Source organism: Carcharhinus amblyrhynchos, chromosome 10 (genome assembly GCF_965287045.1).
Source record: "Carcharhinus amblyrhynchos chromosome 10, sCarAmb.v2.hapA, whole genome shotgun sequence".
NCBI lineage: Eukaryota > Metazoa > Chordata > Chondrichthyes > Carcharhiniformes > Carcharhinidae > Carcharhinus > Carcharhinus amblyrhynchos.
Window position 1 is genome coordinate 74,916,159 of NC_137333.1, and position 25,809 is coordinate 74,941,967.

Consider the following 25,809-nt stretch of genomic DNA (forward strand, 5'->3'; position numbering starts at 1 on the left):
AATGTGCAAATAAGCGCAGATCCAGGCAAGTGGGAAAGATGCTAATAATAACAATGGGTAAAATAACAATCCGCTATTAAATGAGTATGAAAAGGAACTTTGAAAAGGACATCAAAATCATTACATAAGAACATAAGAAATAGGAGCAGGAGTAGGCCATCTAGCCCTTCGAGCCTGCCCCGCCATTCAATAAGATCATGGCTGATCTGTCGTGTCTCAGTTCCACATTCCTGCCCTCTCCCCATAACCCTTAATCCCCTTGCCTATCAAAAACCTATCAACCCGCGTCTTAAGTATATTTAGCAAGGCAGCCTCCACCACTTCAACGGGCAGAGAATTCCAGAGATTCACCACCCTTTGAGTGAAGAAGTTCCTCCTCAACTCTGTTCTAAACCGCCCCCCCTTTATCTTGAGGCTGTGCCCTCTAGTCCTACTGTCCTTTCTGAGCGGGAAGAGCCTCTCCACCTCTATCCTATCCATCCCATTCATCATCTTATACGTCTCAATGAGATCTCCCCTCATTCTTCTAAACTCTAACGAGTACAAGCCTAGTTTATTCAGCCTCTCCTCATAGTTCAACCCCCTCAACTCTGGTATCAGCCTAGTAAACCTCCTCTGCACTCCCTCCAAGGCCAAAATATCCTTGCGTAAGTGCGGCAACCAAAACTGCACACAGTACTCCAGCTGCGGCCTCACCAGTGCCCTGTACAGTTGCAGCAAGACCTCCCTACTTTTATATTCAATCCCCCTCGCTATGAAGGCCAGCATCCCATTCGCCTTCCTGACCACCTGCTGCACCTGCAAGCTGGGTTTTTGCGACTCATGCACAAGGACCCCGCACTGCAGTTTTTCGCCATGTAAGTAATAGTCCTTCCTACCATTATTCCTACCAAAGTGGACAACTTCACACTTGCCAACATTAAATTCCATTTGCCAGTTCCTGGCCCATTCGCCCAGCCTATCTAGATCCCTCTGCAGACTTTCCACACCCTCCGCACAATTTGCTGTCCCACCAATCTTGGTGTCATCAGCAAATTTCGACACCATACACTCGGTTCCCTCCTCCAGATCATCTATGTAAATGGTAAATAGCTGAGGACCCAGCACCGACCCCTGGGGCACTCCACTAGTCACCAACCGCCAATCCGAATAGCACCCGTTGACCCCCACTCTCTGCCTCCTATTTGACAGCCAATCCCCTATCCACGCCAACAACCTACCCCCAACTCCATGCCCCCTGACCTTCTGTAATAACCTCTTGTGCGGCATGAAATCATGGAACTCTCCAGGCATGGAAATTGGCTGATAGGAGACTGGCAGTAGAGATCATGGGCAGGTATTCTAATTGGCAGAAAATGACTGGTGCCATCCTGCAAGGATTAGTGTTTAGGGCCTTAACTATTCATCTCATTTATTGATGACTTAGATTATGGGTTAGGAATTGACATATCCAAATTTGTTGATGATGCAAAGATAGCTGGCATTGTAAGTCATGTAGATGGAATGGGCAAACTGGCAAAGGGATTTCATTGTAGATAAATGTTAGATGCCTCATATTAGACCTAAAAAGGGTAGAAAGTGGTGGTACTTAAATGATGAAAAGTGAGAAACAGTGGAATCCAAAGAGTCTGGGTACAGAGATCAATAAGATGTCATGAAAAGATACAGAAATAATCAAAAAGGCTAATAGAATGCTGGCCTTTATATGTAGAGGACTGGAATGCAAAATACAAGTCATGCTACAACTATGCAAAGCCATTACGGTTAGACTGCACCTACAGTACTACCAGCAGTTCTGCACGCCACACTATAGGAAGGATTTTTTTCATTCATTCTTGGAATGTGAGCATCTCTGGCAGGCCAACCTATGTTGCTCATCTGTTGTTGCCTTTGAGAAGGTGGTGGTGAATTGCTGTCTTGAGCTGCTGCGGTCCATGTAGTGTAGGTGCGCCCTCAGTGTTGCTAGGGAGGGAGTTCCTGGATTTTCAGCCAGCAGTATTGAAGGAATGATGATCTGTTTCCAAGTGTGGATTTGTGTGTGGCTTGGAGAGGAATTTCCAAGTGGTGGTGGTAATGGTGTTCTCATACATCTACTGTTTTTCTCCGTCTAGATGGTAGAGGTGGTGGAATTGTAAGGTGCTCTCTTAAGGAACTTTGAGTTCCTGCAGTGCATCTTGTAGATGATGTGTACACTGCTACCAATGTAGAGAGAGTGAATATTTATGGAATGGATGCCAATCTAGTGGGCTGCTTTGCCCTGGATGATGTCAGCTTCTTGAATGCTGTTGGTGCTGTACTCATCTGGGCAAGTGAAGAGTATTTCATCACACTCCTGACTTCTGCCTTGTAGATGGTGGACAGGTTCTGAAGAGATGCTAGCCTTTCACCTACTTTGGTAGCCACAGTATTTATATGACTAGTCCAGTTTAGTTTCTGGTCACTGGTCAGCCCCCAGGATATTGATAGTATGCAAATCAGTGATGGCAGTGCCATTGAATGTCAAGGGGTGATGATTTGCTTCTCTCTTGTCAGAGATGGTCCCAACACCATGTTGGGAGAATATTTCTTGTCACATGTCAGTCCACTGAGCCTAGACATTGTCCAACTCTGGCTGCATTTGGACATAGACTGTTTCAGTATCTGGGGAGTTGCAAATAGTGCTGAACATGCTGCATCCATCAGCGAACATCTCCGTTTTTGACCTTATGATGGAAGGAAAGTCATTATTGAAGCAGTTAAAGATGGTTGGCCTGGGATACTACCCTGAGAGACTTATTCAATCATGTGCTGGGACTGAGATAGTTGACTGCTAACAGCCATGACCATCTTGCTTTTTGTTATGTATGACTCCCATCGAGTGAAGAGTTTTTCTTCCCTGACTCCATTGATACTAGTTTTACTCTGTCATCTGGTGATGCCATGTGTAGCTACTCTCTCACTGCACCTCTGGAGTGCCACTCTTTTTTCTGTGTTTGAACCTAGCCTATAATAGCCAGGAGTTGAGTGATTCTGAGCAGGTTATTGCTAAGCAAGTGACATATGATAGCACAGTTGATGACCTATTCCATTGTTTTTACTGATGATTGAGAGTGGACTGTTGGGTCTCTAATTGGCCAGGTTGGATTTGCCTTTTGTGTACAGCACATATCTGAGCAATTTTCCACATTCTGGGTAGATTTAGCTGTCCTGAAATAGCTTGTTGACAGTCACAGCAAGTTCTGGAGCTCCAGTCTTCAGTGCTATTACTGGATTATTATCAATGCCCATAGTCTTTGCAGTATCCAGTACCTTCAGCTGTTTCTTGATATCATGTGGAGTGAATTGACTTGGCTGAAAATGTGATGTTGCAAACCTCTGGAGGAAGCCAAGTTGGATCACCCAGTTGGCACTTCTGGCTGATTATTCCAAAAGCTTCAGCCTTGTCTTTTGCACAGATGTGTTTGGCTCCCTCTTTGTTGAAGATGAGAATATTGGTGAAGTCTCCCTCACGAGTGACTCCACCACTAATCGTGACTTGAAGTGGTAGGACTGCAGAGCTTGGATCTGATTTGTTGGTTGTGGTGTTGCTTAGTTCTGTAGTTCATTTCAAGATATTTCTGCCTATGCACAATTATACCTAAATGCTCGACTATAGGGGTTAACCAACTCTAAGCTGAACAATTATAGCTAACTTAACTACATGTAGAATCAAAAGACATGATGGGTTAGGTAAAAATTGACTGCATTCCTGAAGGATAAACAATGCAGGCAAACAACAGTTCCTCATAAATAGCAGCTGCAAGGATTGTTTTTCTAGATGGAGACAGCATGTGAATGACACTTCCAATAACAAAATAAGAGTTAGAACAAAGAAAATTACAGCACAAGAACAGGCCTTTTGGCCTTCCAAGCCTGCACCGACCACACTGCCCGACTGAACTAAAATCCTCTACCCTTCTGGGAACCATATCCTTCTATTCCCATCCTATTCATGTATTTGTCAAGATGCCCCTTAAAAGTCACTATCATATCTGCTTCCACCATCTCCCCTGGCAGCGAGTTCCAGGCACCCACTAACCTCTGTGTAAAACAAAAACTTGCCTTGTACATCTCCTTTAAACCTTGCCCCTCACACTTCAAACTAATGCTGTATACTAATTGACTTTTCCATCCTGGGAAAAAGCTTCTGAATATCCACTCTGTGCATGCCCCTTATAATCTTGTAGACTTCTATCAGGTCGCCCCTCAACCTCCGCTGTTCCAGTGAGAACAAGCCAAGTTTCTCCAACCTCTCCTCATAGCTAACACCCTCCATACCAGGTAACATCCTGGTACAGCTTTTCTGTGCTCTCTCCAAAGCCTTCATATCCTGGTAGTGTGGCAACCATAATTGAACACTACATTCCTAGTGTGGCCTAACTAAAGCTGCAACACAACTTGCCGGTTTCTAAATTCAGTGCCCCAGCTGATGAAGGCAAGCATGCCGTATGCCTTCTTGACTACCTTCTCCACCTGCATTGCCACTTTCAGTGACCCATGTACCTGTACATGCAGATTCCTCTGCCTATCAATACTCTTAAGGGTTCTACCATTTACTGTACATTTTCCTATCTGTATTAGACCTTCCAAAATGCATTACCTCATGTTTGTCCAGATTAAACTCTCTGCCCAAGTCTTCAACCAATCTATATGCTACTGTATCCTCTGACGGTCCTCATCACAATCCGCAAAATCTGGGTTGAAATATATTTTTGATTTTAGAGTTTGTGTGTTCAATTCAGTTCTTAGGGCCTGACTGTGAAGCCAGTCTCCAAGCTCACTTTTTTTGCTTCTGTTATGTTATTTCTTTAAGTTTTTTTCAATAAAAGAAAACTGATTTAAATCTCATACCAGTGCTGTCCTTTCATCTCTTCAAATGAATGAATGGACCCAACACCCACATGCCTGCTTCCATTCTTCATTGAAGGAGGGTTGATCCCTTGGCTCAGTGATAACAGGAGAGTGAGGGATATGCCAGGCTATGATGTTACAGGTTGTGGTCGAGTACCATTCTGCTGCTGCTGATAGCCCACAGAGCCTCCTGGAAACCCAGTCTTGAGTTGCTAGATATGTTCAGGATCAGCATGGTAGTCGTGCCACTCAACACAATGAGGGCATCCTCATTGTGAAGACGGGATCTGGTCTCCACAAGACCATACGTTGGTACCTCCTACTGGTACTGTCATGGACAGATGCATCTGTGGCAAGCAGATTGCTGAGAATGAGGTCATTTAGGTTCTTCCCTCATCACCTGCCTCAACCCAGTCTCGCAGTCATGTTCTTTTGGACCTGGCTGGCTTGGTCAGTAATGATGCCACTGAGCCATACTTGGTGATGGATGTTGAAATACCTCACCAAGAGTAGATTGTTCTCCCACGTATTGTGTGTTTCCTCCAAATGGTGTTTAGTATCAAGTACTCTTTTATCAGCTGACGAAGACAGCGGTGGGGATGTGATTGTTTGTGGTGATCAGTAGGAGGTTTCCTTGCTCGTGTTTGTCTTGATGGTATGAAATCTTAATAGGGTGCAGAATCAATGTTGGAGACTCCCAGGGCAGCTCCTTTCTGATTGTTTACTATAGCCATGAGGTTGTGTTTTGATAGTGGGACAGGACATATTCAGGGGTGGTGCTGATGGTGCCTGAGATATTATCTGAAAAGTGTGATTACATGAGTATAACTATGTCAGGTGGTCATTTGACTAGTTAGAAGGTGATAGAAAGAGAATTGATAGGGCAGATGGAAATAAACTATTTTCCTGGATGGTGGCAGGTGGACATTATCTCAGACTGAGAGCCAGAACTGTCAGGAGTGAAATTAGGAAGGGTTTTTATACACAAAAGGCGATAGAAGTTTGGCACTCCCCTGCAAACAGCAGTTGAATCTAAAACAGTTATGAATTTTAGATTTGAGATTGGCGTATTTTTGTTAACTGGGATATTAAGATGTATATGACAAGGATGAATAGATGGAGTTGGTTTGCAAATCTATCCAGATCTCATTAAATGCAGAACCAGCTTGAGGCCTACTTCTGTTCCATGTCTTGAGAGGGAAGAGTGAATGATGTTTGCAAATAGTTTCAAATTAGTGATGAAGAGGCAGAATCTCTACATGATTACTGGAAGAATTTGTTTTAAAATTCTCAATGATTTTAGGAACATGTAACGCTTTAGATCAAGTCGTGAATGGGTAGAGACTATTCTGTCTTAAAAGTGAGTTGATTAAGTAATTAAGAAGGAAGAATACAAAATTTTTTTGTAGAAAAGGCCAGGGACTTTGGATTGTTTTGGAGAATTCCAAGTGAACTGAAATTCTAATTGGTTTTTATTTTCTTTAATTCTTTAATAAACAGCCTGCAGAATGTTGGTCGTTGGCCATTTGAAAGCAACCTGTCTTAAAATTTTGAAGGGATTTGAGCTCTGCCAAAAAAAAATTGGGTGCGCGAGAATGCTAGAAACCACATGTGTTTCAAATCTGGCGATCTGAAAACCAGACATGACTAAAATTCACACATGGCAGCTTAAAAATATTATTAGGCGAGTAATATAACTTCTTCATTTGGCTTGGTGATGTGCTGGTGTGCCAACTCGTTGTCCGAGTGACCTTTGTCCTGACTTGACCCAACCTAGCCCAAACCACTTGACCTGAACTGCCCAATCCAAAATCCAGCATGGACTAGAAACCGAGATTGCTGGTTTTGAGGCACTGCGCTTGTGTAAAACCTGAGGGTGTGTAGTGCAAATGAAACTAGTAATAAACTTCTTGATTGTGAGGTTGAAGTTGAATTATTAAGACCTATTAACTCTGATACAATGGGAATTACATTTTCAGTTGTCACAACTCTAATGCAGTATATTTTGTTTCACAGTTGCTGCGGGAGTTGAAACACCCAAACGTCATTGCTCTCCAGAAAGTATTTCTGTCACATGCAGACAGGAAAGTGTGGCTTTTGTTTGACTATGCTGAACATGACCTCTGGGTAAGGTCTTCCTTTTTGGACTGTTCGTACTTTGTGCAACATTAGCTAATTTCACTGCTTATGCCACCAATTAATTTAACCTGAAATGTTTGTATTTTAACATCTATTTCCAAAAATTGTACCATGGATTTATTTGGTACTGTAATTGTGTCATTACATTGAATATCATAAACTGACCTATTGTAAGTGTTTGAATAGCTAAAAAGTGAATCTAAATTCTGAGGTTGCTTTCACACAATTTTATGTGTACTTTCATACTGTTGGTACCGAATAAAATAAAGAATTGACAGTCTTTTTTTCTTCAGACTTGCATAGTTGGTTGACAGGAGCCAAGTTTCAATATGTCCTGTTCCTCAATTCTGCCTGCCCACTAAAATTGAACCAAGAAGATGACTATAAATTGTTAATATAATTATTTTCACCGTTTTACAAGGATGTTCCCAAAAAGAAGTTATCTTGCTCTTTTTAATCAACAGAGAGTTGAGTGAAACCTTGTGTGATACATACTAGATAGTTAGCACAATTTATTTTCATTTCAATGAATTTTCAAATGTTGGCGAGTTGATTCTTAGCACTGCATGCTCAGTAATTGTTCAGTGGTCACACTTAATACACATTACACTTTCCACAAATGAACATTCTATATGTTAATCAATTATATAATAAAATTCATTCATCAGGCTATATGTCACATATTTCAAAGAGGAATGTTAAGAACTGATCCAAGTTAAACCCGCAATGGGTCCTGTGAAGATTGAACAGATTAGTACAGAAATTTAGGCACACCCACAGTCAGAAAGACGTGCTGGTTAGGTGCATTGATCATGCTAAATTCTCCCTCTGTGTACCCAAACAGACGCTGGAATGTGGCGACAAAGGGATTTTCACAGTAACATCATTGCATTGTTATTGTAAGCCTACTTGTGACACTAATAAATAAACATTAAACTATTTATATATTGTGTCAATTATCTAATCTAAATAAATAATATGACAGATATTTATTTGAATGTTTTCAGCCCTTTTTAATTTGTCATTTTTGTACATAAAATGCAATTCAGAGCCATCTCTCAGAGTACTTCTTTTAGAAAGGGATGCCTTATTAAGCTCTTTGGGAAATCTTATACATGGATTCACTGCAGCAGGAATTCAGAAGCTCAAGTCTAATTGATTACATTATAGCATTCTTAACTGGTTGAATGTTAACTTTGTCAGTTAAATCTTGTTGAACTTCTGACCAATTAACTCAGTACATTCCTTCAACTGCTTGCATATTATATGCTGAATGTTTAATGCAAGAAGCATTTTGGGTGGGGTTTGAATTGAAGCAGATGCAGATGGAGGAATCTTTTTGTTGTATGCATGTTTTGAGGAAAAATACATTTTGTCTTTTGAAGTTAACAATGAGGCTGGAAAAGGTAAGGGATTTTCAAAATGTGCCAGCACATAACCAAGAAAATACTTCTCGAATGCACTTCATTGGTAATGTGGTCCAAATCTCTGAATTCCAATTTTTTCATTTCCCAATAAATGTTTCATTTTTCCTTTTTCAGCACATAATCAAATTTCACAGAGCTTCTAAAGCAAACAAGAAACCAGTTCAATTACCTCGAGGGATGGTGAAGTCCCTATTGTATCAGATTTTAGATGGCATTCACTACCTGCATGCTAACTGGGTGTTACACAGGGATCTGGTAAGTCATTTACTGAGGGTGCATGAAATGACTAGCTATGCTTAACAAGTTAATAGAGGGGGAGCATGGGATATGGGGAGAATAATAATTTTATCATGATGCTTGGGTGACAGGTAGCCACCTTAATTGAAATAGCATAATAAGGGGTCTAGCTGGAGTACATGCTGAATAACAGATGTTGAAATATGTTTCCTTTTGTAATTTGGCAAAATATAGTCCAGAAATATTTACAGTTTTAGCCAAAAAAGCTGGCTAAATTCTAGCCCCCCCGCCCCCGCAACAAGCTATTTTCCCTTATTTCATTTTACCTTTTCCTTTTGAACACATTTCATTGTGTCTATAGAAATATACACAGGAATTGGGAATAATTGTCCTGAAGTGAAATTCGTTTAAAAAACTTCTTTAGAAAAGAAAGTGAGTCTGTGGGGAGTATTTACTGCTCAAGGCATACTGCTCTCAATCCTATCTTAACACTTAACTGTGACTTAAAAAAAAACACAACACTTTTTTACATTTTGAGTTCTACCATTTTTGTTCGTCCCACTTCCTATGCAACCTGATGATAAATCAGAGAGAGTTGCCATTGCAGATCCTTGCAAAGTTTTGTAATCTCCAAAAGAGCCAACATTTTGGACTGCTCATGGTGCTGAGTTGATGGCTGATTTTCTAGGGCTGATTTGCAAGATTGGCTGCTCCTTTTAATAAAAATTCTGGCTCCCGTTGAAATGAATTATTTTGTTCAAAAATATAAATGATCCTCCATGCCATGTACAGAGTGATGTGTAGATGCTGGCGTTGGACTGGGGTAAATGCAGTAAGAAGTCTCTCAACACCAGGTTAAAGTCCAACAGATTTATTTGGTAGTAAAATCCACTAGCTTTCAGAGCGCTGCTCCTTCGTCAAGTAAGTGGGAGTTGTGTTCACAAACAGGGCATATAAAGACACAAACTCACTTTACAAAATAATGGCTGGAATGGGAATCTTTACAGGTAATGAACTCTTAAAGGTACAGACAATGCAAGCCCAGGTAAGTCATGGGAGTTACAGATAATGTGACATGAGCCCAAGATCCAGGTTGAGGCCGTTCTCATTTGTGTGGAACATGTATCCTGCAGCATATCAGGTAGACAATGTTGGCCGAGTAGCAGCAGTATGTACCATGTACCTGGTGGATGGTGTCCTCATTTGAGATGATGGCATCTGTGTTGATGATTTGGTACGTCTTGCAGAGGTTGCTGTGGCAGGGTTGTGTGGTGTCGTGTTCACTGTTCTCCTGAAGGCTGGGTAGTTTGCTGCGAACAATGGTCTGTTTGAGGTTGTGTGGTTGTTTGAAGGCAATAAGTGGGGGTGTAGGGATGGCCTTGGCGAGATGTTCGTCTTCTTCAATGACACGTGGAACACTCCAGAGAAGATGTTGTAGCTTCTCCGCTCCGGGGGAGTACTGGATGATGAACGGTACTCTGTCCGCTGTGTCCTGCATTTGTCTTAGGAGGTCGTGCGGTTTATTGCTGTGGTACATTGGAACTGTCAATCAATGAGTCGAGTACCATGTCCTGTTCTAATGAGGTATCTTTCAGTGTCTGGTGGTGTCTGTTGCAATCCTCCTTGTCTGAGCAGATCCTGTGTATACGGAGGGCTTGTCCGTAGGGGATGGCTTCTTTAACGTGTTTAGGGTGGAAGTGGGAGAAGTGGAGCTTCATGGGGTTATCCGTGGGCTTGCGGTACAGTGAAGTGCTGAGGTGACCGTCCTTAATGGAGATGCATGTGTCCAAGAATGCAACCAATTCTGGAGAATAGTCCATGGTGGGATGTCGTCATATAGTTGGTTCAGTGACTGTTCAGCATGAGTCCAAAGGAAGAAAATGTCATCGGTGTATTGTGTGTATAGCATCAGTTGAAGATCCTGTGTGGTGAAGAAGTCTTGATTGAGCCTGTGCATGAAGATGTTGTAATATTGAGGTGTGAATTTGGTCCCCATGGCTGTTCCGACGCGCCACAGCCCCTACTTACAAGCCCTCCGTGTACATAGGATCTGCTCAGATGAGGAGGATCACAACAGACATCTCCAGACTCTGAAAGATCCCCTTGTAAGAACAAGACATAGTGCTCGACTCATCGATTGACAGTTGCAACGTGAGACAGTGAAAAACCGCACTGATCTCCTCAGAAGACAAACATGCGACACAGCGTACAGAGTACCCTTCGTCGTCCAGTACTTCCCAAAGCGGAGAAGCTACGACATCTTCTCTGGAGCCTTCAATGTGTCGTTAACATCTCTCCGAGGCCATCCCCACACACCCACTTCTTGCCTTCAAACAACCGCACGTCATCAAACAGACCATTGTCCGCAGCAGACTACCCCCTACCCAGCCTTCAGAAAAACAATGACCACGACACCACACAACCCTGCCACAGCAATTTCTGCAAGACGTGCTGGAGCATCGACATAGGTGCTATCATCTCACTTGAGAACACTATCCACCAGGTAGACAGTACGTATGCTTGCAACTCGGCCAACGTTGTCTGCCTGATACGCTGCAGGGAAGGACGTCCCAAGGCATGGTAATTGGGGAGACCGTGCAGATGCTCCAACAACAGATGAATGAAGACCACTTGACAATCACCAGGCAAGAGTGTTCTCTTCCTGTTGGGGAACACTTCAGCAGTCACGGGCATTCGGCCTCTGATCTTTGGGTAAGCGATCTCGAAGGCAGCCTTCACAACACACGACAATGCAGAGTCGCTGAGCAGAGACTGATCGCCATGTTGGCCTCAACCCAGATCTTGGATTCATGTCACATTATCTGTACCCCCACGACTTGCCTGGGCTTGCAGAATCTCACCAATTGTCCTGTCTGGAGACAATACACATCTCTTTAACCTGTGCTTAACGCTCTCTCCACTCACACTGTCTGTACCTTTTAAGACTCGGTTACCTGTAAAGACTTGCATTCCAAGCATTATTTTGTAAATTGAGTTTGTGTCTTTTTATGCCCTGTTTGTGAACTGAAATCCCACTCACCTGACGAAGGGGCAGCACTCCGAAAGCTAGTGGCTTTTGCTACCAAATAAACCTTTTGGACTTTAATGTGGTGTTGTGAGACTTCTTACTGTATATACAGAGTGGCCAGAAGGATGGCCACTTTTCCATAACTATATAAGCTCTTTAGATTCAGATACCCCTCAGATATTACATTAAACATCTCTTTGGGTATTGTACGCTAATAAAACAAAACATCGCAGTCTATTTGCACTCTGAGTGTCATGCAAGTTCTTTGCCACATGACCTCATATGGGGATTTCCCTTTCAGCAAATTTCTATCATGCTTGGACTTGCCTTGATTATGAGCAACTTCCAGGCTTGTACCTTAATTAAATTAATCTGTTGCTTATTTTCTTCCGAGCTTCAATATATGGGTGAGAGGAAAAACATGTCTTGTGTTACAATAAAATGCAACCGACTTAATTTCAGTAATTTCTTGTGGCATTGCTCTTGTACCCTTTCAAAAAATCTGTTTATATTAATGAAGGTAACGCACAGGCATCATTTGTCATTCTATTGGAACCCTGCTCTTTTAACCTGTATCACAAAGCAACATGTCTCATTCTACTGGTGGATTAAGTTACTTGGGATTTGCCCAAATGAATACTTGGTAATTCACAGCTGAAGAAAATTAATCTTCTACAGTAATAGCACTCTTGGTGAATGTTAAATTTGTGATCCCTTTTGAGCCAGCATATTCTAAGTAGATTTTTGTTACTTGCTGGATATCTGATTGTTTCCTTCCGTGTTTGGCCATTTGGCTTCCCTTCATTACTATTATCTTGAAACATCTGGAGGTTGAGCACACTTTTGCCTCAAATGATGAATAGATAAAGCTCCACTTATTCATATATAATAACAGGAGTTGGAGGGATGGGGACATTTGTTTTCATGTGTATTGCTGCATTTGTGGAATGTTTCTTCAGTTTTTGCAAGTACTTGTTCAAGATGTTGTTGAGACAGTGGGTTGGTATGCTGTCACTTCACTTTGGGGCCTGTGTCCTAATGTAACCTGCACTGATGTCACACCTGATTGCAAGGATTTTCTGTGTTTTGGCTGTTTCAACTCAATTTAAGTGTGATCCATACCAAAATTATTTGCAATTTTGGTTTTGCTACAAGGTTTGCTAATATCAAAAAACAGAAAGCATCACCTTTGTGTTAAAATAGATGCTCTTCTGAGGCAAGAGATTTGTTGAGGAACAGTAACATTAACTTTGATCCAAGTGCTGATGTTCAGTGCTAAACACGGATTAAATGTTTGTTTGTTATCTGTTCAACAGAAAATACAAAAATTAAGAAAAAATAGTTAACTGACAAAAATGTTTGTCCCCCATTGATTAACCTGTCTTTTTACCCTCTGAATTTAATGGAACATGGCACTTTTAGAGGCATTTAATAATGACTGTGGCTGGTTCCATTTTTGTTCATTTTGTATCAGTTGAAAAGTTAGTTTTGAATCTGATCACTTCATTGTCTTGATATGCATGTTGGTTGAATTCTTGGATTGATCTCTAATTCAGATGATTATCTTTAATATCCCTTGAATGTTTATTTATTTATTGGTGTCACAAGTAGGCTTACGTTAACACTGCAATGCAGTTGCTGTGAAAATCCCCTCATGTCACACTCCGGTGTCTGTGTTTGGATACACTGAGGGAAAATTATAGCATGGCCAATGCACCTAACCAGCATGTCTTTCAGACTATGCTGAAATGAAGCCAGTTTAGAAATACATACAAGTTGAAAACCTTCCAAACCTGTATCAGGTGGGAGAGCAGGATGAGATTTCTGTACAATAGTAGAACACCTGTAAAATTCAAAAATTAGAAGTATCTCAATAGCTTATCAGTGATGCTTACTACTGTCCAACCTTGGAGAAGTGCTGCTTGCATTTAGTTGAGTAAAAGTTTGCATGTTAACCAAACCATACCCTCAAATATGAAAATCATAAAGTCTACAAATAAATCAGTAATGGTACTTAACTTTATAACTTTTTCCTTAGTACTATTTCAGCATACATGCTCTTAAACAAAGAAAATAGAATACATCTGTCTCCATGTTTAACTTTTTCTTTTCAAATTTTCCCTTTGAAAGATGCTGATGCTTTTACTGTATCGAGGTTGCAGTCTGGGTGAAAGTCTTCAATTGTGTATTCTATTGTAAAGTGTAGAATCACCAATAGCAAAATCCAAGTTGCCAGTTCTCCAACCTATTGAAATAGTTTTCCCTGTTTCCCTTATCAAAACTGCTCATAGGATCCCTATTATGTGAGGAGTAATGGTTATAATACCTCCCTGGGCAACATAATTATTTGCTGTCATTCCAGGCTACTACAGTAAGCTGCCTTTGTGCCTATTTTTAATTGGCTGATGAATCCCAATTCCATGTGCTTTATTAACAAGCTTGCAATGTAACACCTTATAAATGGTTTTGGAAAATGCATGCAAATAACTTCTACTGCATTTTCTTTATCGATATGCTTATTTGCTCAGCAAACTCCTGAGTTTTAAATCTGTGTTGGTTGCCCGTAAGTAACCCAGGCAAATAAGTAGAAGCGATATGAGATAATAAAGCTTATGGTCTGAAAAGCACTACTTGAGTGTGATGAAGGCAGGTTCATTCAAAGCATTCAAAGGAAATTAGATTGTTATCTGAAAAGGAAGTATGAAGGGAGAAGATGGGTATTTAGCTCTAAGTGAATCGCTCATGTGGCGAGTTGGTAGAGATAATGGATCAAATGGCCTCTTTCTACACTAAGAATTGTTTGAAGACTTTCTAAGTTGGTCCTAATGTTATATTATGTCTATTATATTGTATCTATAGTTATGCAGTTTATTCCTTTCATCATTAAAAGACTTTTGGCCACAGTAAGCCAAAGAGTTGGGAATGAAATTGGAAACTTAAAGATCTGAAGAACATTTCTTGATGTTCTTCCTCTCAAATTAAAGAAATGAATTGAATATTATTAGTAGAGAATCAACAGTTATGTACGTGGACTGGGTTTGGGACAAATATAATGCTTTTCCTACAGACTTCATGCTCAGATGAATTTATTTCAGACATTTATACTGTTTTGAATATTGATTTTGAAACTTTTTGAAGTAATTTGTCTTGCCTCCTGATACAAAAAGAGACAAAATAGCATACAAAGTCCATGGTAATATAAATTGCTCTCTGGATGAGATAAAGCTTGCCAATTTTTAGTTCAAAAGCAGTTAGTTTCCTAATTTTGGAATGTTTATGCATGTGTAAAGGCATATGAAGTACAGGTGGTGCCTGAAAACAGTTGCACTTGTCCGCTCTTGGTAGCTGGGCTAGAGAAGGAGGTCTTGTTTCATAAATTGTTTTAAAATGGAAATCATGCAGTTGATAAATGTTGGACACCAATTTGTGTGGACCAGTGTTGATGTCTCACTTCAGTGTTGGGGTATCCCAGCTTCTCAGCCTGAAATGCAGAAAAATCTTATGGACTAGCTTACTGTTTTGGCTTACAAATTGTCCTAAGTTATGCCATTCAGTAAGGAATTATTTGCTGCCTTCAAACACCACTTGAGGATTACTTGATCTTGACTACCAGTATACAGCTGCACACAAGGTATATAAAATAAAAACCACCCATTGCTGCTTTTCACAGCTTATGGATGTACTCATGGAATTCCAAGTGGATATAAAAGATGCTATTCTAATATTGAAAGCAAAGTAGGGCAATTTTCCTCATTGTCTGGTAAACATTTATTTCTCAACCAGCTTTTGTTTAGGCTGAATTAGGCTTGGGAGGAGGTGGTAGTATCGTGGTATTGGCACTGGACGAATAATCCAAAGATCCAGAGTAATTCCCTGGGACTTGAGTTCGAATCCAACTACGGCAGATGATGAAATTTGAATTCAAACAAAAATCTGCAATTACAAGTCTGATGACGACCATGTTACAAATGCTGGCCCAGCCAGTAATGCTCATATCCCATGAACAGATTTAAAAAAAGGGTCATTTATCTCATTGCGATTTGTGAAACTTTTCAGTACTCAATTGGGTACTATGTTCCCAGATTGCAATAGTGAAGTTTTCAAAAGCATTTTATTGACTGGAAAGCAGTTGAGGTGCCCAACAGTCACAAGAAGTGTGATATATCTGCAAGTTATAGCCTTTCTTCAGGATCAAAAATTTAATTTCATTCGTTTGGCCAATATTAGAGACCGTCATGTTGCATCGGAATTTGGATTTTGGTTTGCAACTATCTTTCATCATTTGCATCCCCTTGAAATTTTTTTTATATACTTGTACATCAATTAACATTTTATTCTGTTATCCATCAATTTCCTCCTACCAGAGAACTGTCAGAGATACTTCAACATTATACAGAGCAGGAACAAAGTCACATGGATGCTGTTCTGACATTATAACATTAAAAATAGAAATATAGAAGGTGTGTCATTATTCACGTACTTTTATTTGTAACATGAGAAGAATGAATTTGTAATAAAGCTTGAGAAACAGATCTTCTGTTTTTCTTTCAATCAGGTCATGAAACGTTTAAGGGAGTAAATAAAAATTTACTTGGAAAACAAGTCAGATTTTTTTATTCACAAAGACTTTCCTGTAGCTTACTGAATGATTGTGATCGGGAGAGTAAAAGTCTTTTTCAGTTAATTCTCGACAGGAATGGCAGTTTGGGCAGAGAAGATTAATGAAAATTGTTACCAAAACTAAGTTTTCCTTTTGGAGCCAAACTTTGTGCCATAAGAATCAGTTATTTGAACTAATGTTAAGTCAGTTGATGAGAAAATTATTCATTTTATGAAGCTGATGAACCTTTCTGGAAATATCAAGATGCCACCTCTTCACATATTATGCTTTCCCTCTGAAATCCTAGCTCTTTTCAAATAGCAAATCTAGTGTGGAACATATCTGGATTTTACACAGCAGTGATGTACCATCCTTGCTCAAATGTATATGAGGCATCTACTACTAATGTGAAAGCGAAGATCAAAATCATCTCCTGTCCAGAAGACGCTAGAAAAACTCAGCAGGTCTGACAGTATTTGTGGAGAAAGAAGGGAGCCAAAGTTTTGAATCTAGATTACCCCTCGTCACAGTTGAGGAAGAAGAGAATCAGCATTCTGGTGATAAACTGTTCACCAGTATCCATTACAAGCCCACCGACTCCCACAACTACTTGACTACAGCTCTTCACACCCCCACACTCTGTAAGGACTCCATCGCATTCTCTCAGTTCCTTCGCCTCTGCTGCATCTGTTTTGATGATGCCACTTTTCAAAATAGTGCTGCTCATATGTATTTCTTCCTTCCTCAGTCATGGTTTCCCACCTGCTATGTTTGACAGGGCTCTCAACCACATCCAATCCACCTCCTGGACCACTGTTCTTACCCCTCCTCCACCTCCCAGAACCAGGGTTGGGGTCCCCTTGTCTTCACTTTTCACCCCATCAGTTTCCGCATTCAAAGAAACATCCTCCTTCATTTCCACCAACTCCAGCATGATGCCAGCAGTCATCTTTCCTTTACCTCCTCCTATCAGTGTTCCACAGGGACTGTTCTGTCTGAGACACTCTGGTCCACTTCTCCATCACACTCAACACCTTATCCCCTGCCCATGGCACCTTCCCATGCAATCGTAAAAGGTGCAATACCTGCTCCTTTTACCTCCTCTCTGCTCATTGTCCCAGGTCCTAAACACCCCTTTCGGGTGAAGCAGTGCTGGTCTATTGCATGCGCCGCTCCCAATGTGGTCTGCATTGGAGAGACCAAACACAGATTGGGTGACCGCTTCGCTGAACACCTTTGATCCGTCCGCAAGATTTTCCATCATTTTCTGTTTTTGTTTCCAATTCCACAACTGCAGTATTTTGCTTTTATCTGTCCAGAAGATGTCATTTTTAATATTGATGTATATCAATCAGTTAATTTAAAGATTTGATGTCTGAATATTCTGTAACGGAGTTATGAAATATTCCAGATGTTGGGATCTTTATGTATGTAACATATTTTAAAGCTGTCACATGTTGTTATGCTACTGAGGAACAATCAATTTCTAGAAAATGAAACTCCATTTTATTGCAATTGAGAAAAAGTAAGAAAAATAGTTGAGGGTTGTTCTAATACATATAATTGCATTCTCATGGAACATGGGTGGCACGGTAGCACAATGGTTAGCACTGCTGCTTCACAGTTCCAGGGACTTGGGTTCAAATCCTGGCTCAGGTCACTGTCTGTGTGGAGTTTGCACATTCTCCCTGTGTCTGCGTGGGTTTCCTCCAGGCGCTCCGGTTTCCTCCCACTATCCAAAGATGTGTGGGTTAGGTTGGTTGGTCATTCTAAATTGCCCCTTAGTGTCCCAGGATGCATAGGTTAGAGGGATTAGTGGATAAATGTGGAAGGATATGGGGATAGGGCCAGGGTGGGATTGTGGTCAGTGCAGACTCAATGGGCTGAATCTCCTCTTTCTGCATTGCAGGATTCTATGTTACTGAAAACAGAACTGCTTACAGTGTTTGAAGTACTGGATTTATGTTGTGAATTATTCAGCATAGTACTCCACAGCACTGACATAATCCAAGTGTTTATTCTGAATACAGATATAATAAGTTGATTAATAGGATAATTAATAATTATTCAAGATATTGGAATATTTTCAACACAGAAAATGACACACTCTACATTTATAATTATTATTTCTGGCCACAATTCCATCTTTGATTCTTTTCTAAACAAAATATGCAAAAATCTAATCAATAGAAGTATGAAAAGTAAACTGTATAACTCATTATTACAGGCTGACTGTGAGGATTTAAATGAAAAGCCTACATAACTAATCTGATTCTGGTGCTTCTGAGTTCTGGCTCTTGGACATATGAAAGAACAACCATATGTGTGCGGTGGTAAATTCTATCTTCTCTTTTCTGTCTTAAGTTATAGTACAGTGTTCTCATGTTATACCAGCCATTCAAATATACTACAACAAATTTAACATTCATACCTTTCTCAAGTAATATATATGCCTTTTGCCCCTGACAAAAACAGGTTAATGTTACCGTAGGTTCTTATCCTTCACTGCCGTCATAACATATCCGTTGGCAGGTGTGATATTGGTGGCCAATGTAGCATTGGGTAGTGATGCTAGAGGAAATTAGCAATAATGGAATAAATTACATAAAATACAATGTGCTCAACAATGAATATCAGAATATCCAGACGTGGTAGAATCATAAGTTGATGGTGGTATAACATTAGGTTACTGTTTAAAAAGCTGTGCATTATATTCAGTATTCTTTGTCATGTTTTATTTATCTCTAACCTGTGCCCATGGAGCTTAGTATTGTATATGTTTAGAATTCCAATTGACTGCTTAGCCTAATTAAGATCTGTTATAGTATTGAAACTCTAATACTGCACTTCTTACTCTGTTGCCTGCTATAGCAACATTGAAGCCTGGGTAGGCAATTTTAATTCTTCATGTCTATTCTACCATTCAGTGGGATCATGACTGTGTGACTGAAGTCCATATACTCACTTTTTCCCTTTATCACTTAATACCTTTGATAAACAAAAATCAATCTTCAATTTAGAGTTAAAATTGACCAAGCCACAACAACAGTTTGTGAAAGAATGTTCCAAATTTAACTTCTCCCACCCTTTTGTGTGTAAATGTGTTGTCCAACTCCCCATCTAAAGGCCTGGTTCTAACTTTTAGGCTATGTCCCTTGTCAAAGGTTCCTCAATCAACATAACTATTTTTTCTCTTTCTACCTATTGGTTTTTCTTAATCACTTACAGCTTGATCAAGTCACCCATAATTTTCTAAATTGAAGCAACTATAAGCTAGTTTGTGTAATCTCTACTCAGAGCATAACCTGTCGAGTCTAGATATCATTCCGGTAAATCCACATAGCACTCCTTCCCAAGGCCAATAAATCTTTCTGCGTTATGACACCCAGAACTACTTGCAGTACTCTGAGTGTAGTCTAACCAAGGTTTTGCATAGCCGTCATATGACTTCCACCGCCTTATATTCTCAACCTCTAAATATGAAGGCCAGCAATCTATTAGCTTTTAATTGTTTTCTTTATCTGTCCACAATCTTCGATCTCTGAATATGGGTTGTCAGATTTTTTTGGACAGCCATTGTTGATCTATTTTCCTTTGGTCTGAAGTGGATGATCTTGGACTTGCCCATATCCAAATCTGTTTGTAACAAACTTGCCATTCACTTAAACTGTTAATATACCTTTGTAAGTTTCATCTGTCTACGTTGCATATAATGCTGCCTGCCTGCATCCTTGACAAATTTTGACATGTGGCTATCTATTCAGTGACTTAAGTTAATAAATACAACAAATTGTTTCAGATTCCTGTAGGGTACTACAGGTCATGACTTGTCAATTTGAATCCCTGCCCATTGTTGCTAATCTGTCTCCTGCAACTCACTTAATCTCTGAAACAGGTGAACTATTTACCTTCAATTACATGATCTTCAAATTGAAGTCTCACTCTCTTATGAAGGGCTTTATCAACTGCTTTCTAGAAGTTCAATAGCATTCGTAGATATTACCTCATCTACTATTTCAGTCATCTCTTTATAAACACTCAATCAGCCTTGTCATGTATGACCTAAACTTTACAGCTAAATATTTATTAGGTGTTTGGTCACCATATATCAATTATACACTGAGGTAATTTCCTTATCTTAGCTGAATATGACATTTGGTTTCAGTGCACCTAATTAGGAAGTGTAAAATTAGTCATAGCCCCTGAGTTGTCCACTCTCAGATATGAACATGGGCTCTGCTGGATTAGGAGATGAGCGTGCATAATGTGAGGCTACTATGGATCAACTGTGCCTTCCTTTCTCAACGTAGCCTAGTCTGGCAGACTCTTGAGGCTTATCAAAAAAATGGCCACTGAGTATTGAGCCTGACCACCAAGGATTCAGCATCTTCAGGAGGGGGAAAATTGGCAACAAAGAATGTACAATTCAATAAGTAACTTCCACTGTATCCAAATTCTCCTGAGCAAATCAGAAAAAATGAATGTCCAGGCTTTACTGTTCAAATACAAAATAGTTGAGGAACCTGTAAATCTGTTCTTATTCTGGCACAGATATTTCAAATTGTTTGTTCAATAGAATTAGATCAGGCACATTGACTGAATACATGTTTTGAATAATAAAAATCTTAATTGGGAGACCTTTGTGATCATATATCCAAATTGCATGATGACAAATGGAAAAATTGCATAAAATTGACATTGACAAGACTTGGGTTTTGTTTAATAAATGTAACAAAGCTTTTATGTTTGTATTGGACACTTTGATTCATTGTCATAACTTTAAACAATGGTTAAATGTACAATATAAAGAATTTCTGAATTGTAATGACTAGAAGCAGCAGCAGATTATAATTATGATGTCTTTAACTGGGTGGCAAGGTGGCACAGTGGTTAGCATGGCTGCCTCACAGCTCCAGGGACCTGGGTTTGATTCCCAGCTTGGGTTGCTGTCTGTGCGGTTTTCCACATGTCTGCGTGGGTTTCCTCTGGCTTCTTTGGCTTCCTCCCACACTCCAAAAATGTGCAAGTTATGTTGATTGGCCATGCTAAATTGCCCATAGTGTCAGGAGGACTAGCAGGGTAAATATGTGGGATTGCAGGGATAGGACCTGACTGGGATTGTTGTCAGTGCAGGCTTGATGAGCCAAATGGCCTCCTTCTGTACTGTAGAGCTTCTTTGATTCTTTGTCATAAAGCATTTCAACATTCTTAAATTTTGACGATGAGCCACATTAGAATAGTTGAGTCAAAAAAAGTAGGTTGTAAGCTGCACCTAAAAGGAGGGGAAAGGTGGAGAGGTTTAGGGAGAGAATTATGGAGCTTAAGCCCAGGTATCTGAAGGCGAGCCACAAATGGTTGAGCAATTAAGTGTTGGAGGAAGGTTTCTCCTCTTTCCTGAATGAATATTTTTAGTTAGATTATCTTTGAAATTAGTGATGATGTCGCTGGGATAGGACTGGGGACATTAGTCAGGGAATACACTTGTGATTACCAAGTATTAAGTAGACTTTGTGTGTGTGAAATGTTATGAAGACCAGATCTAGACATACTGCAATTTATCCCCTTCCGTATGTTAATTACTTATGGTCACAGGTTTCAAATTCTTCCATGGTCTTTGCTACCATTTCCAGCTACATTAGCCCTACAGTTCTGAGATCTCTGAAACCATCCAGTTTCTGGCCTCTTGTGCATCATGATGTGGAGATGGCGGCATTGGACTGGGGTAAACACAGTAAGAAGCCCCACGACACCAGGTTAAAGTCCAACAGGTTTATTTGGTAGCAAAAGCCACTAGCTTTCAGAGCACTGCCCCTTTGTCAGGTGAGTGGGATTTCAGTTCACAAACAGGGCATATAAAGACACAAACTCAATTTACAAAATAATGTGTAGAATGCGAGTTTTTACAGGTAATGAAGTCTTAAAGGTACAGATAATGTGAGTGGCGAGAGCATTGAGCACAGGTTAAAGAGATGTGTATTGTCTCCAGACAGGACAATTAGTGAGATTTTGCAAGCCCAGGCAAAACGTGGGGGTTCATGTCACTATGAACCCAAGATCTTGGTTGAGGCTGTCATTGTGTATGGAACTTGGCTATCAGTCTCTGCTCAGCAACTTTGTGTTGTCATGTGTCATGAAGGCTGTCTTGGAGAATGCTTACCTGAAGATCAGAAGCCGAATGCCTGTGACCACTGAAGTGTTCCCCAACAGGAAGAGAGCACTCTTGCCTGGTGCTTGTCGAGCAATGTTCATTCATCCATTGTCGTAGTGTCTGCATGGTCTCCCCAACGTACCAGGCCTCAGGACATCCTTTCGTGCAGTGAATCAGGTAGACAATGTTGGCCAAGTTGCAAGAGTATGTACCATGTATCTGGTGAATGGTGTTCTCGCGTGAGATGGTGGTATCTGTGTCGATGATCCGGCACATCTCGCAGAGGTTGCTGTGGTAGGGTTGTGTGGTGTCATGGTCACTGTTTTCCTGAAGGCTGGGTAGTTTGCTGCAGAGAATGGTCTGTTTGAGGTTGTGCAGTTGTTTGAAGGCAAGAAGTGGGGGTGTGGGGATGGCTTTGGTGAGATGTTTGTCTTCTTCAATGACATGTTGAAGAAGATGTCGTAGCTTCTCCACTCCAGGGAAGTACTGGACGACGAAGGGTACTCTGTCCGCCATGTCCCGTGTTTGTCCTCTGAGGAGGTCGGTGCCGTTTCTCACTGTGGCGTGTTGGAACTGCCGATCGATGAGTTGATTGCCATATCCTGTTCTTATGAGGGCATCTTTCAGTGTCTAGAGGTGTCTGTTGCAATCCTCCTCAGCTGAGCAGATCCTGTGTATACGGAGGGCTTGCCCTTAGGGGATGGCTTCTTTCACATATTTTGGGTGGAAGCTGGAGAAGTGGAGCATGGTGAGATTGACCGTGGGCTTGCGGTACAGTGAAATGCTGAGGTGACTGTCCTCGATGGAGATGCGTATGTCCAAGAATGCAACCGATTCCAGAGAGTCGTCCATGGTGAGTCTGATGGTGGGATGGAACTTGTTGATGTCATCATATAGTTGTTTCGGTGATTGTTCAAAGGAAGTCCAAAGGAAAAAATGTCATTTCTGTGTCTAGCGTATAGCATTGGTTGAAGGTCCTGTGTGGTGGAGAGGTCTTGTTCGAACATGTGCATGAAGATGTTGGCGTATTGAGGTGCGAATTTGGTCCCCGTGTCTGTTCCATGTGTCTGGACGAAGAACTGTTGAAGATGAAGACATTGTGGTCCAGGATGAAGTGGATGAGTTGTAAAATTGCACCTCAAAACTGGCAGTTATTGGCATTGAGTACTGAGGCAGTTGCAGCAATGCCATTGTTGTGGGGGATGCTGGTGTAGAGTGCCAAGACATCCATGTGATGAGGAGTACTGCTGGTTCAACTGCTCCATGTGTGCTGAGTTTCTGTAGGAAGTCTGTAGTGTCGTGACAGAAGCCGGGGGTTCTTTGTACAATGGGTTTCAGCCCACTCATCTGACGAAGGGGCAGTGCTCCGAAAGCTAGTGGCTTTTGCTATGAAATAAGTCTGTTGGACTTTAACCTGGTGTTGTGAGACTTCTTAATCTTTTGCATCCCTAGTGTTTATTGCTTTACTGTTGGCAGCTTTGTTTTCAGCTGCTGAGGCCTTGAACTCTGGAGTTTGACATTTCTAACCTCTCAGCTTTCCTGTTCTCCATTGAGATATTGCATAAATGCCCCTTGACCAAGTTTTAGTCCTAATACCTCAATTTATGACCTAGGTCAAATTTTGTTTGATAACGCTTCTGTGAAGTACCTCCTATGTTTACTACGTTATGGGCACTATAGATGCATGTTGTTATAGTTGACGTATGAAAACTAGCTCTTGGGGTTAAAGTCATTTTATTTATTTTTCCCAGTTGTCCGCATATCCTATTCTCAGTCAAGTGAACAGATAACTTAAGTCTGCTCGTTAGCAGCTTGCAGTAATTATCTATTTCATTTTTTTAAACTGCCTTAAAATGGCAACCTACACTCCATTTCCCTTCCTGTAGCTAAGTTCAGCAGCTCAACTCAGTGGGAGATGGATTTGTCTAAGCAAAGTCTTATGATTTCACAATATTCTGCCCATCTGTGTTTCCATATTTTAAAAACAAGCAGAATATTTCAGTTACTAATAAAATTGGGATCATTCTCTGTAGCCAACAGCATGTACTACTTTGGATAGTATGGGTGATATGCATGTGCATCATGTAGTACTTTTTCCTTCCCAAATAGTATTGTGAGCTGAACAATTTGTTTCAAGCTCTTAACATCAGGGACTCACTTTCTATTTTTCTTCTGCTAGATGGAGCACTTTGTTGTAGTTGAATATTCACTCGTCGGTTTAGGTGGAAAAATCAGCAGGACCTGACCCAGCCACAGAAGCACACCTTTGGCCAATCATGGAATGATGACTGCAACTGTGGTGCCGTCCTGACTGAAGAAGGAAGCGTTGAAATGGGCATTTACCATTTTTTTAAAAAATCACTTAGCGACAATTTATCCACTCATACTTTCATACTTGAGTATAATCTAAATTACTGTCGTTTTTTATTCTTCAGTTTGCTCTCTTTTATTTTGGAAAATGGTGTTTTAAATCATGACTCAAATAACTGTCCAATATTCTTTGCATCCTTACTGACACTTAACTGCCCTGCAAAAAATGGCTCACTACTACCTTCAAAGAACGCATGGGGCTGGGCAATAAATGTTGGCCTTACCAGCAATGTCTGCTTCCCATGATTAGATTTAGTAAATGGCTTATTTTGTTTGGTATCAGAATGAAATTTCATTGACGAAATAATGCTCACCAAAAAGGAAGAACCTGCTTTTTGAGTGTATTTCCTTTACTTCTGGTCAGAATCAATACTGGAAACTCCACAGTTCACATACATAATCCTCCACAATTTTAGTTTGTTGTTCCAAATCACGAGGCTAAAAAAAAGCCTAAAAGTTAATTGTGCATTCTGTATATTTCTATAGTTTGCCTCTGCTGGTACGGAAATGGTTTTAAAGCTACCCATCTTGTTTAGAATCATGTTCTGTTTTGTTAAGAGATGCTTCTGTCATTAAGACTTAAATCCTTAAAAAAAAATTAAAGAAAATCAGCAACAGAGCTATTTGAATACTAAAAGTAACAAGCAATTATTTTATTGATGTCACTATTAAATATTTCACTCCTGCATATTACAATTTATTGACAAATATTGATCCCAACATACAGTGCAGTTGAATGAGTTCGAGCTTTGAGAGCAAATGAAACTAAATTGGTTTATATCTTCAGAAAATTGAGATACTAGCTTTTGATGATTTGATGCCACATTATCTGCAGATTCATCATGCCCCAATTCCTTTTTCTGAAGCTTTGCAAGTTGGTGGCATATGTGAGTTATGAAGAATGTGGCAGATAGATTTGAATTAATCAACAAAATGTCAAGGATTTGAATGCTGGACTGACTTGTAAAAATCAGGATTATTTAAAATAAAG

General features: G+C 40.4%; 2 protein-coding genes across 14 annotated transcripts in view; one reads left to right on the plus strand and one right to left on the minus strand.

Annotated features, from left to right (window-relative positions):
- Window positions 1-25,809, minus strand: part of rnf6 (ring finger protein (C3H2C3 type) 6) — a 229,097-nt gene that overhangs the window by 119,184 nt on the left and 84,104 nt on the right. For 9 of the 10 annotated variants that reach the window (XM_080197366.1, XM_080197372.1, XM_080197368.1 and 6 more), the window contains one exon: window positions 13,494-13,543. The gene's annotated coding sequence lies outside the window, so the exon portion shown is untranslated. Of the gene's footprint in view, window positions 1-13,493; window positions 13,544-24,606; window positions 24,656-25,809 lie in introns of those variants that run through there. The other variant, XM_080197379.1, reaches the window with a different exon arrangement.
- The window catches only part of cdk8 (cyclin dependent kinase 8), a 110,465-nt gene that overhangs the window by 43,046 nt on the left and 41,610 nt on the right, over window positions 1-25,809 (plus strand). For 3 of the 4 annotated variants that reach the window (XM_080197385.1, XM_080197386.1, XM_080197387.1), the window contains exons 3-4: window positions 6,886-6,996; window positions 8,550-8,690. The exons of the other annotated variant lie outside the window; for it this stretch is intronic. In XM_080197385.1, coding sequence (XP_080053511.1) covers window positions 6,886-6,996; window positions 8,550-8,690 — 252 coding nt within the window. The remainder of the gene's footprint in view (window positions 1-6,885; window positions 6,997-8,549; window positions 8,691-25,809) is intronic. 4 annotated transcript variants of the gene reach the window in all.